Source organism: Dromiciops gliroides, chromosome 4 (assembly GCF_019393635.1).
Source record: "Dromiciops gliroides isolate mDroGli1 chromosome 4, mDroGli1.pri, whole genome shotgun sequence".
Classification (NCBI taxonomy): Eukaryota; Metazoa; Chordata; class Mammalia; order Microbiotheria; family Microbiotheriidae; genus Dromiciops; species Dromiciops gliroides.
In genome coordinates, this window is record NC_057864.1 from 158,655,064 (window position 1) to 158,667,737 (window position 12,674).

General features: G+C 43.4%; 2 protein-coding genes across 2 annotated transcripts in view; both read right to left on the reverse strand.

The window, feature by feature from the left end:
- Window positions 1-59: 59 nt before the first annotated feature.
- LOC122725891 (bone gamma-carboxyglutamate protein) lies at window positions 60-1,780 on the reverse strand. The gene is made up of 4 exons (XM_043963248.1): window positions 1,634-1,780; window positions 1,102-1,140; window positions 695-764; window positions 60-360 (listed from the first exon to the last, which is right to left on the reverse strand). Exons 1-4 carry the CDS (start codon window positions 1,692-1,694, stop codon window positions 231-233), a joined length of 300 nt encoding a protein of 99 aa, XP_043819183.1. The 5' UTR covers window positions 1,695-1,780; the 3' UTR covers window positions 60-230.
- Window positions 1,781-4,412: 2,632 nt separating this feature from the next.
- Window positions 4,413-12,674, reverse strand: part of PMF1 (polyamine modulated factor 1) — a 31,921-nt gene continuing 23,659 nt past the window's right edge. Inside the window, 1 exon segment of the mRNA XM_044004592.1 lies at window positions 4,413-5,325. Coding sequence (XP_043860527.1) covers window positions 5,272-5,325 — 54 coding nt within the window. The 3' untranslated portion in view covers window positions 4,413-5,271.

Consider the following 12,674-nt stretch of genomic DNA (forward strand, 5'->3'; position numbering starts at 1 on the left):
ACACACACACACACACACACACGCGAGACAAAAGAAGGACAGACCAGCTGATTCCTCTTCCCCTCGTGTTTATTTTTGAGGAAGCCAGAAGGTCGGAACTTGAATGGGAGGAGCTCAGGGGAACAGCTGCGTAGCTTGAAGCCAAGGATGTGGGCGGGGTGTCTCCGAATGAAGGGTGGGGCGAGGACGTACAGGCAGCAGCACATGGGAGGGAGTAGGTGTTCTGGGGTCTAGGCTGTCCCGTAGAATCGCCGATAGGCCTCACTGAAGCCAATGTGGTCAGCTAGCTCATCACAGTCGGGGTTAAGCTCACACACCTCCCGTTTCTGCTCCAAAGGGTCAGGATAGGGAGCAGGAAGCCTAGGGGAGAGGGCTAGATTAGTGTGGGCTTCTCTGACTTTGGGTTTTATGCAGGTCTGCCATCCACCCCTTCCCCTTTGGGGCTTGCTCCCAACAATGGGCAAATGGAATGGGGAAGGGGCTTCTCTAGGGTCTTTCTCATCGCTCTGGGCATTTCATGGCAAAGGAATCACCCAACACAGGGCCAGAGGGAAGAATGAACTGATTCGATACCATCACAGGCTTCAAGGGGCCTTTTCTGAGCTTCCCTCGGCCCCAGACATTAAGCGTGAAGGAAGCACCCTCGCCTTTACCCTCTGGCCCATCTGCCCCGGGTTGTCAAAGACTTACTTACCCTTGCCAGTTGTACAGGTAGCGCTTTGGTCTCCTCACCAGCTCGCTACTCTCACGCTTGGAGGCAAAGGCTGGGGAGCAGGAAAGAGGTCAGTGGCTGGTCACCCCGACCCTACTAGCCCAGAGGGAGGGAACCAAAGCTGCAGCAGGCTCCCTCCCCTCGACCCGATCAAGTAGAAGGCTGGGGGTGGAGCAAAGGTAAGTCTCAGCTTTCCCAAGGGAGTCTCACAGTCTGCTGAAGGGTGGGCAGAGGACAGGAGGTGGGGGGGCCTTGAGGGAGACAGAGGTAAGGGGCACATGGGAGAGAGACAGAGATGCTCAGGAACCTTGGCATTTCATCATGGGTACAAATGAAACAACAACACATTATGAAAATTAGCACCCCTCCCTGAAGTCCCCATTACTTACCTGTTCTTTTGCCAGAGTCTTGGGGACCACCTTGAGCATCTAAAAGACAATAGGGAATCCTCCTAAGCATCTCTCTTGTAAGATCCCTCTCATTCCTTCCCTTTGGCTGTTCCTCTTTTCACACAGAACAAATTAGAGAGAAACCTGAGATTGCATTAGGAGACATGAGGTGAACTCAAAAACGGAACTCCCAGTGGTAATAACCATTTTCTCTTCGGAAATCTTGAGGAAAAAGTATGGACGCCAGTCAGGCTAAACTGGTGAGTGGTTGACCAGCCTAAGATGCAAGACGTAGGTGATGCAAGGGACTCTCTCAACTCTCCACTGGTCTCACCCTACCCCAAGATCTCTAGAAGGTGATGCTGATGGCAAAAGAAAGTATCCAAAGATAGGCTGCTGGGGTAAACCTCCCCAAATTGAAGCACTGGGAGGAATCGAAGAATGGAGGACTGGGAGGGAGGCACAGGTGCTGGAGCTGAGGACTCCTGCTTCTTCCACAAAGACCCATTACCTCCATCAGCCCCACACTCACCTTGCTTGCAGAGGCATAGGGTGGCCAGGGTCAGCAAGGAGAGAAGAAGGACTATCTTCATGATGCAGCTGACCAACAGGAAGTCAAGTTCACTTGAGTCCACACTGGTCCTGTCTCTCCTTACACCCTTTTCCAGGGCATCATTTATACCCTCTGAACTTCCTGGCCCCCGAGGGGAGGGGCATACCTCTGGCTGACCACAGAAGGGTGGGCCTGAGGTAGACCTTGCCAGCTCTATTTGAAGGCTATCCGGCTTAGGGTTGACAGGCCCAAACCTCAAAGGATGTTGTGGTTTGGGAGACATCAACAAGTGTTCAAGGGATGGGAGGAGGAAGACCTGATTTCAATGGGTACAGCTGTGCTCTCAGCCACAGGGGGAATCCCTTTTTCCTACTATCCCCATTCTGAGCTGTCCATGCTATAGTCCAGCAGTTTGTTTTTTCAGTGAGGCAATTGGGGTTAAGTGACTTGCCCAGGGTCACACAGCTAGTAAGTGTTAAGTGCCTGAGGTCGGATTTGAACTCAGGTACTCCTGAATCCAGGGCCAGTGCTTATCCACTGCGCCACCTAGCTGCCCCTAGCCCAGCAGTTTTACAGGCAGGGACTAGTGTGGAAATATGGCTAAGATGAGGAAGGAGCTAGGAAACCAAGCAACCGAGCCCTCAACCATTCCTGTTCTCCTCCAGTGTCCCCACTTGGCCAGATTCTCTCCACCACATTCCCCTTCTTCCTCTAGTACACGTTCTAATCCAAGCCCCTTCTCCTTCAAGTTCTCCTCCCTGTCCCTAAATGTAGTGGAAGCTTAACTAGGTATGATAGGGAGTGGAGGGGAGGAAGAAGGGAATTTAGGATGATGGGTTGTAAGTAGGTCAATGAGCAGAGTTCAGTTCTGTTTCCACTCCTAGTCTATGATTTCCATGAATCTGATCCTAGTGGCTCAAGCCCTATGAGAAGATGCCAAACCCCAGAGAAAGAATGCCAGGCAAATGCCCTTGATTACCCGGGTCCTGTGACCCCTTTGTTTGCCAAAAATCAGGGTATGATTTAAGAGTTTGAGACTGAGTGGAGAGGCCTGAGCTGGACTCCTTGGGGCTTAGGAGATGGAGAATTGGGTGAAGGACTTGGGGAGAATAATGGGAGAAAAGAATGTTAAGGTTCAAATGAGGACAGAGGGTGGGACACAGTATGTCAAGTTCTGAGCTTCTTGAAAAGGACTCTAAAAATGGGACTAGTGAGCACCATATCCATAGAGAGAAATATTGGAGGGCACTTACTTTACAACAAGAGGAATGGAGAGTATATATCAAGGAAGACTTCCTGGTATTTGAGGGTTACAGAAGGAGACACTGGAGTTCAGAAGGAATCTCCTTTCTTGGAGACTCCCATCTGTGTGGGATGGAAGTGGAGGAGGCAGGAGGATGGATAATCTCAGGTGCTCCTGTGAGGCTTTTATTCCTACTGTACTATGCAGTGCTCTTCCTGAGAGGACCAGAGTTGAAAGGGATCTTACCAGCTGCCTGGGACCACCAACATCCAAATGAAAATCCCCTCTGGGACATACCTTTACTCAAAGACCTCTGGTGAGGGTGAAACCACTACGTCCTGAAGCAGTCCATTCCATTTTTTTGGCAATGAGGGTTAAGTGACTTGCCCAGGGTCACACAGCTAGTAGTCCATTCCATTTTAAGATAGCTTTAATACTTAGGAAGTTTTTCTTTACATTTAGCCTAAATTTGCCCCTCTAAAACTTCTACCTATTACTCCTGGTTCTGGTTTCTGACTTCTGGAGTCAAATGAAACAAATCTAATGCTTCTACATGATAGTCTTCACAAGGTGAGAAGTTCCTTCAACAATTCCTCCTACGGCATGATCTCAACCTTAGTAATATTGTTCCTGAAATGATACCTAGTGGTACCTAGAATTATACCAGATATACTGAAAGTCTTCCCCTTAAGTTTCATGAAGATGGATCTTCAAAGGGAAAAGAAAGCAAAGTCTCAAAAACATTCTGTACCGAAATGTCTTCTCTTCCCTCCTAATATAGGGCTAGTTTGCAAGGCAGAGAGCCACATGGGTCCTCTCTGTCTGGACTGTGTCCTAATCAACCCTAGAGGGAGGTGGGATAGACAGTCTGGCTGACTTACCAAGTAAACAAACACATTTCCCCTTGGGCTGCTGGGCTGTAGGAGACTGGGATCAAAGAGGTGGCTAAAACTGGTTGTTGGTGGAGCTTTATCTCCAATCGAATCCTAATTTTCCCAGTATCTATGAGAAATGGAATTGTTATTTCTCTGGCTTTTTCTGTGGAGGTCCTTCCTGCTATTTAAGCTTTCTAACTCATCATTATTTCTATACCTATCTCATTCCCTACTAAACTGGAAGCTACTAAGAGGAACTGTGTTGTTTTTTACTTACGTGTAGGGTATATTTAATTAACGTGTAAATGAATCTATTCTTCTGCTACCTTGGTATCCTATTGCTTCTTTTTTTGGTTTTGTTTTGTTTTGGCAGGCAATGGGGGTCAAGTGACTTGCCCAGGGTCACACAGCTAGTAAGTGTCAAGTGTCTGAGGCCACATTTGAACTCAGGTACTCCTGAATCCAAGGCTGGTGCTTTAACCACTGCACCATCTAGCTGCCCCCTATCCGATTGCTTCTTACTTAGGCCTTATTTTGGGGAGTAATGGGGAGTAGGAATTAAAATAAAGGAGAAAGAGTCTTTTAGAGAGTACCAACTTATCTTTATCTGTGTGCACAAAGAAGACTACAACGAGATATGTAAGGTATATAGATTTATTTTGAATCAGCCCAGACACGAAACAAGAAAGGTGGAGTGAGAGTCAAGGGTAGACAAAACAACAAAATTATATGCCTACAGTCACTGAGATATAGCTGGGGCTTGGGGAAATCCCAGAGGTTCTAGTATCAGGGCTTAGAGTTAAGGTCCATCTTATCTGGCAGACGTGGAGGCTCTAGATTCTGAGAAAACAGACTGAGAAAACTGATTGGAGCCAGGCTGTCCTCCTTGCAAAAAGAACTCAAGGTCCTGGATCCAAATGCTCCATGTTAGCCTGGGGACCAGCATAAGAAGAGCAAATCGAGGACAGCTGAGGCCAACAGGGGCAAACATCTTGGGAGTGGAGAGATGACAGCACAGTGTAGCAAGTTTATTTACAGATGTGGGGAGAACATGACAGGCCATCGGCCTGGCCAGCAAGGCAGCAATCAGTGGAGATTGGAAACAGATTCCATGATTAGAGGATTCGGGAACTCTGTGGCTGGGGCAGTCTGGACTGAGAGGGATGTGAGGAGGGGGAGGAACTGTGCTGGGCTCAGCAAAGACAGAGATAGTAAAATCCAACCCAAAATGAGAATAAGCAAGATAAGCAAAAACTTGTTACCCATCTAAATAGTAGTAGTAGGAGGTAGTGTGGAAACAGAAGGAAGTTACAGGTGCAGTTGGGGAGCAGGAAGCCCAAAGCACATGAAGAAGAGGCCTTCACCAGCATCCTTGGCTTCTGGCTGACCCCTTTACTGCTCTTGGGCCAGTGGGCATTTTATAGCCCTCTCCTTAGCTGGCTTCCCCTCCATGGGTCCTCACTACATTTAGTTTGTCCAGATGACACTGGCTGGCCTCCTCACTCTGGGTCTTCCAGCACTGTTGCCAACTCTTTCTGTTTTTTGCTAAGAGCCTGGGTATGGAGAAAGAGAAAAACAATACAAGAGTGATGAAAAAAATAAAAACTTTTCCACTTGGATGTATACTAGACAACAAAGGCAGGATCTTCTGCTCCATCTTCATAAGGGCCCACTAGGAAAAAAATCATGATAGATGTCTATTACTACTTCTTATAAACAAATCCCTTCCACAACATTTCTGAGGCAGCCTATTCCACTTTTGGACAGTGTTAATACTTAGGAAGTTCTTTTTCCTTTATATTAAGATGAGATGTGTTTCCCTGTTACTTCTCCACATTGGCTCTCCTAGCAAGAACAAGCCTTTCCCACAGGACAGTCCTTCAAATATCTTAAAGCAAGGATCATATCCCCATTAAGTCTTCTCTTCTCCAAGATCGGCATCCCTTATGGAAACAAAGAACCCCCAATTCCTTTTAGTGACATTGAGGATAGCTGGTGCAAGAACCATATCTTGGTCCCCTTCCTCAAGACACACAATAGCTTTGTTGTTTAGTCATATCTAACTCTGCACACCAGACCCTTCTATCCTCCACTATCTCTCAAAGTCTGTCCAAGTTCATGTTCATTGTTTCTTTTTTTCCTGCTCATTCTTTCTGTGACACTATCTATCCATCTCATCCTCTGCTGTTCCCATTTGCTTTTGCCTTCCATATTTCCCAATATCTAGGTCTTTTCCAGTGACTCCTGTTTTCTCATTATGTGGCCAAAGTATTTAAGCTTCAGCATCTAACCTTCCAGTGAATAGCCTGAATTAATTTCTTTAAGTTTTGACTGGTTTGACCTCCTGGCTGTCCAAGGGACTCTGCAAAGTGTTCTCCAGCAGCACAATTCCAGTGTTGATTCTGCAGCACTCAGCTTTCCTTATAACCCAACTCTCATGCCTCTCTAGTCTAAGATACTATGACTCTAATGGAAAAACCACAGCTTTGACAATATGGACTTTTGTTGGCAAGGTGATGGCTCTGCTTTTTAGTATACTGTCCAGATTTGCCAGAGCTTTCCTTCCAAGAAGCAAGCATCTTTTCATTTCATGGCTGCAACTGCAATCTGAGATGATCTTTGAGCCCCAAAATAAAAAAATCTGACACTGTTTCCATTTCTTCTCCCTCTATTTGCCAGGAAGTGATGGAACCAGTTGCCAAGATCCTAGTTTTTTTTTTTTATGTTAAGCTTTAAGCTAGCTTTTACACTCTCCCTTTTACATTCATCAAGAGTCTTTTTAATTCTTCTTCACTTTCTGCCATCCCAGTGGTATTGTCGGCATATCTGCGACTGTTGATATTTCTTCCAGCAACCTTAATTTCAGCTTCTGATTCATCTAGCCTGGCATTTTGCATGATGTACTCTGCATATAAGTTGACAATATTCAGCCTTGTTGGACTCCTTTTCCGATATTTAAACCAATCAATTATTCCAGGTTCAAGTTCTAACTTGTTTCTTGACCAGCATACAGTTTCCTCAGAAGACGAGGGAGATGATCTGGTACTTCCATCTCTTTGAGGACTTGCTACATTTTGTTGTGACCCACACAGTCAAAAACTTTAGTGTAGTCAATGAAGCAGAAGTAGATGTTTTTCTGGAACTCTCTTGTTCTCTCCATAATTCAGTGAATGTTGGCAATTTGGTGTCTAGTTGTTCTATTCTTCCCCAGTAGCACATTGGACACTTTCCAACATGAAAGGCTCATGTTTCAATGTCATCTCTTTTATCATTTTAGTACTGTCTATGTAACTTTCATCAGAACTCTTCATTATGACCTCACTGTATTGAATAACCCTGCATGGCATAACTCATAGTTTCATTGAGCTATGCAAGCCCTTCCACTATGACAAAGTAACAATCTGGGGGCTCAAAATAACTTACCTATCTTCTTTTTAAAAAACAGCCCCTACAGCAGGAATGTGATAAAATCATGGGATTTGGCAGACGCCCAGGGGCCACACCTGAAGATTGATTTAGAGTTGTTTGAATTGGGTGAGACTGAGAAACTGACCACATCTGGCTGGCCCTGAGTGACATGTTGTTCTCAGAGGCTGTGGACTATTGACGTCAGCAGGAGACCACTCTCAACCAATTAGCTTGAAGGACCTCTCCTTTTAGAGAGGGAGAGAGGAACTAGGAAGCGAGGTTAGCTCACTGGATCTTGCTCTTTTTGTGCAGGAACAGCACGTGGCAAGAGATGGGAGAAAAAGGAGGGTCCCTCTTGTTGTTCAGGACTTTGGCTTGGTGGGAAACAGAGAAAAGGTGGACAGAGAAAGAGAGGAAAGCAGATAGAAAGTAGATAGACTATTCTGGCATTACAGGATCCCATATGTTGTCTTTACTCTTTAATAAATCCTTAAAAGCCTAAACTCTTGCTGAATTTATCAGTGATTTTAGCCAGCTTCGCCACCAAAACTGGGGGGGAGGGGATTAGAACCTACATTTAAATTTTAAAGATCACAAGAAACAATAGATGGAGATGACCAAAGTGATACTTGAGCAGGGTGGTGTTTAGAGGGAGACAACCCCATCTTGGACTTTGGTAGCCACTTTGGCTGCTATATCCCAATCCTAAGCTCATTACTGAGCTCACAGTGCACAAAACCCCTGTGTCTTCTCACACCAACTTTTTCCTAGACACACCTTCTCTATCCTCAAATTGGGCAGCTGTTGGTTTTTTTTTAATCCAAAAGTAGGATATTATGTTTATGTTTACTACAATATGTAAAATGACATGAATGTAATGGAATCTTTCTGAGCTGTAAGATATTATGAATCCAAAAAAATTAGAAAAAATAAAAGGAAGACCTATATGAATGTATGCAAAGTGAAGAAAGGAAAACCAGGAAAATAATATACACAATGACTACAACCATTCAAATGAACAAAATGAAACCGAACTCTGTAATTACAATGACAGAGCTTGGCCCTAGAGAAGAAGTTTTTAAAAATGCAATATTGCATATAAAAAAGGGGAACTGTTTTCTTTTTCTTTTCTTGCTCTTTGTTACAAACAAAGGCTCAAGGTGGGAGTTGGGGGGCTATATTTGGAAATTAATATGATGCAAAAACAAAAAGAAAAAAGATTTCATAGAGTCAGAGAATTGTTCGGAGTCAGAGGGGACCTCAGAGGCTATTAGGTCCAAACCAGACCTGAGAAAGAATTCCTCCTATCATCTATCCAGAAAGTGTTCCTCCAGCCTTTGCTTGAAGACCCTCAGTGAATGAGAACCCATCCCCTTCCAAGGCAGCTCACTCTCCTTTTGGACAGCTCTAACTCTTAGGAAGTATTTGTATAATCCAGTCTGTACCTGTCTCTTTGCAACTTCTACCCACTGCTCCTGGTTCTGTCCTCTTGGGTCAAGCAGAATTTACACAATCCCTCTTGCAGATGACAGTGCTTCAAAGACTTGAAGACAACTGTTACCTTCTTCACAAGTGAGCTCTTCTCTAGGCTAAACATCCTCACTTTCTTCAGCTTATCTTTATATGACATAATCTTAAATCCCTTCACCATCCTGGCTGCCTTTCTCTGGACACTGCATTTTACCAAGGCTTTCCTAGAATGCAGTATCCATGAACACGGTACAGCCTGATTATAGAGGGACTATCACCTTTCTAGTCTAAGATATTATGACTCTCTTAGTAAAGTCTTAGTAACAGTTTACTTAGTAATTGCATAGTATTATTATTATTTTTTAATGGGCAACAGACTCACTCCATTCTTGGGTTGTGTGCCCCCAACCAGAACAAATTTTACTCACAGTCTAAGAAAATCACTAGAATTTTTAAAAAAGCATTTAATTTTACCACACTAATAAAAATAGTAAAGCATACATTACAAATATTTTCTTTTTTTTTTTTTTGGTGAGGTAATTGGGGTTAAGTGACTTGCCCAGGGTCACACAGCTAGTAAGTGTTAAGTGTCAGAGGCCAAATTTGAACTCAGGTCCTCCTGAGTCCAGGGCCGGTGCTTTATCCACTGCGCCACCTACCCGCCCCTATTTTCTCTTTTTTTAAAGGGTCAATTCTAAATTAATTTTTTTCAATCAGTAAAAATCTGCCTTCTTTCCCTCTCACTGAAAAACCCCTTCCCACTGAAAAAGCATGAAAAACAAAATCCCTGTTACAAACACATCCCCAAATAGTCAAGCAAAACAAAATTCTTCATTGACCATGTCATCTTCCCCTTCCCCCAAAAAACATCTTACTTTGCACTCCAAGTCTTTCATCTCTTTATCAGGAGTGGAGTAGCATGTCTCATAATTAGTTCTCTGGAATTGTAGTTGGTTATTACACTGATGAGTTCCTAAGTCTTTCTTTTCTTTTTTTTTGGTGGGGCAATGAGGGTTAAGTGACTTGTCCAGAGTCACAAAGCTTGTGAGTGTCAAGCATCTGAGGCCAGGTTTGAATTCAGGTCCTCCTGAATCCAGGGCGGGTGCTTTATCCACTGTGCCACCTAGCTTCCCCTAGTTCCTAAGTCTTTCAAAGATGTTTGTTTTTCCAATATTGCTATATAAATTGTTCTCCTGGTTCTACTCACTTTTGGCCAGGCAATGAGGGTTAAGTGACTTGCCCAGGGTCACACAGCTAGCTAGTAAGTGTAAAGTGTCTGAGGCCGGATTTGAACTCAGGTCCTCCTGAATCCAGGGTTGGTGTTTTATCCACTGCGCCACCTAGCTGCCCCAGGTCCTACTCACTCTATTCTCCATCAGTTCATACAAGTATTCCCAGGTATCTCTAAAACTATTCCCTTCAACATTTCTTATAGCACAGTAGTATTTCATCACATTCACATACCACAGGTTGTTTAACCATTCTCTACCTAATGGAAACCCTTTAGATTCCAATTCTTTGACACAGAAAAAAGAGCTATAAATATTCTTGTACCTCTTTAGAGTTTGTTTTGTTTAGGACTTCCTTTAGGATGTCCCTTAATCTATCATCCCTCTAATTTCACCTTCTTCCCTTTCCCTGTTGAGTGCACTGTATTTCTGTCCCAACTGTATGCAGTTCAGATTAGTGTGAGGTTCAAGTGTCATCCTCTCCCTCTACTCCTTTCTTCCTGTTTGTGTAGATTGCTACTTGTGCACCCTAATTATATGGGATGATTTTCCATAATCTTCTTTTTCTCACCTAGTGTATTCTCTTCTCCATTTCCATTCTTCCATCTCTGATGACAATAGGGTTCAGGAGGGAGGATAATCTCCCCGTATCTGCATACAAGGAATTTATTTAACTTTTTCTATTTCTTTTGAATCCTGTGTTTGCACTTCAAAGTTCCTACACAGTTCTGGTCTTCTCATCAGGAATGAGTGGAAGTCCTTTATTTCATTAAAGGTTCCCCCTCTCCCCTTCCCTCCTTCCCCTGCCCTGTAGCATTATACTTAGTTTTGCTGGATATGTTATTCTTGGTTGTAAGCTTTTATGCTTTGCCTTCTGTAATACCATATTCCTTGCTTCTTTATGGTTATCACTTCTTAATCCTGTGTGGCCCTGACTGTGGTTTCTTGATATTTGAATTCTTTCTTTTTGACTGAAAGTAGTATTTTCTCTTTGATGTGGATTTCTTTCACCAGGTGACCAGTGGATTCTTTAATTTCCATTTTGTCCTCTGGTTCTAAGAGATCTGGGCAGTTTTCCTTTCAGATTTCTTGAAATATGATGTCTCAGTTCTTTTTGGTCATGGCTTTCAAGAAGTTTTATGAGTCTTAGTTTTTTTCCTTCTCAATCTGTTAAGATCAGTTGTTTTATGCTAAAAGACACCTTGTGCTTTCTTTTATTTTTTCAGTCTCTTGACTGTTTTAATATATGATATCTCATGGAGTCATTAGCTTCTCTTTAGTCCATTCTAATTTTTAGGGAGTTAGTTGTTTGGGCAAGGTTTTATACATTTTGTACCAAGCTGTTAATTCCCTAATTCTTTCTTCCATAGCTCTAGTTTCTCTTCCAATTTTTCCTCTAGTGCTCTTATTTAATATAAGAAAATAGTTTAACTCTAAAAAAAAACCCCAAACTTTTTTCATCTCTCCCAGGAATTTTAGTTGAATTTATGGCCAAAGTGTGTTTTTCTTTGAGGATCTGATTGCAGATGTTCTATAGTCACTTTTCTTCTGGGTTTGTGTCTTGTGTATCCTATCACCACAACAGTTTTTTTATGATCAGATTTGTTTTTGTTTGCTCATTCTTCTAGCTACTTCCTTATTTAAGACTTTATGAAAATGAATGCTGAAAACTACCTTTACATATAACTGGAAAAAATAAATGTTTGTTACAGAAAAAAAAAAGACTTTATGTTAGGTCCAGGCTCTGTACTTCTGAAGGTAATGTCTGGGTTGCTTCTACTATTGCTTTCTAGGAATACTGAGTGTTGTGTGATTCCAGAATCTCAGGAATAGTTCAGGCTATGGACCAAGCTTTCAGGGCATCCAAAGTGGCCTAATTAAAAACAATGTCTCATCAATGTTTCCCTGGTTTGAGCTCTGCAAGTTTCTGACCTGGGGTTTGGGCAACGGGTCTGTGGGCTCACCCTGTATAGAGTTTCAGTAGACTTCTGCTGGCCTCAGCCACTATAAACTGGTAGGAAAACTCTGCTGATTCAGAGTGACAAAACTGGAGACTTCCTTTTGGTCTGGGATTTTGCCCTGATTACTACACTGCAGGCTTCAGACTGGACTGGAGGTTAGAACTGAGACTCTCCTCTGCTTCTTGGGTCAAAGACAGTCATGCATAGCAGCTATATACTTCTGATATCACTCCTCTCTTGGAACACAGCCTAGGGCTCACAACTGCTTCTTACCTTGGAATGTGAACCCCAGGTGCAGGTCCCCTCCTCAGCCTACCCTGAATCTGTGACTTGAAACAGAGTAGTGAAAGAACTACCCATTAGCACCTGTTCTTGCACCAGACACAAGTTTAAGCCCCTCTGTGGTGGATCTGCAACCTGCTCTTTCCCTCGTGTACAGCCTCTGCCTGTGCTAGTGTGCTCCTGGCCAGACCCCATGCCCAACGTCTACAGACATCTCTCTGTCTCTCTGTGCTGACCTGGGATGGAAAAATTACTTATCGTGATTTTTTCCCCATGGATTTCCTGATCAGGAGTCAGTCTGGTAGACTTTCTAGATCTATTTGTAAGGGTTGGGTTTTTTTGGCCAGGGTGGGAGGTGTGGGAAGCTTGTGGTAATCTTCATGCTTCTCTGCTCTCTTAGTTCTTACATTCAATAATATCATTCTCAACACCTCCTAAACCAATAGAAAACAATTTCCATCAACAGATTGGTGAGGAAAATGAAGAAATAAAGCTCTGCTCATCTCCCTAAGGGGAGAAAGTAGGTGGTGTAATTTAAGCTCCAAAGATACT

Coding starts and splice junctions, on each gene's coding strand:
- LOC122725891 (XM_043963248.1), bottom strand. CDS start 1,694: ATGAAGATAGTCCTTCTTCTCTCCTTGCTGACCCTGGCCACCCTATGC. Junction 1,141..1,633: donor CCTATGCCTCTGCAAGCAAG/GTGAGTGTGGGG, acceptor ATTGTCTTTTAG/ATGCTCAAGGTGGTCCCCAA. Junction 361..694: donor TACCTGTACAACTGGCAAGG/GTAAGTAAGTCT, acceptor CCTCTCCCCTAG/GCTTCCTGCTCCCTATCCTG.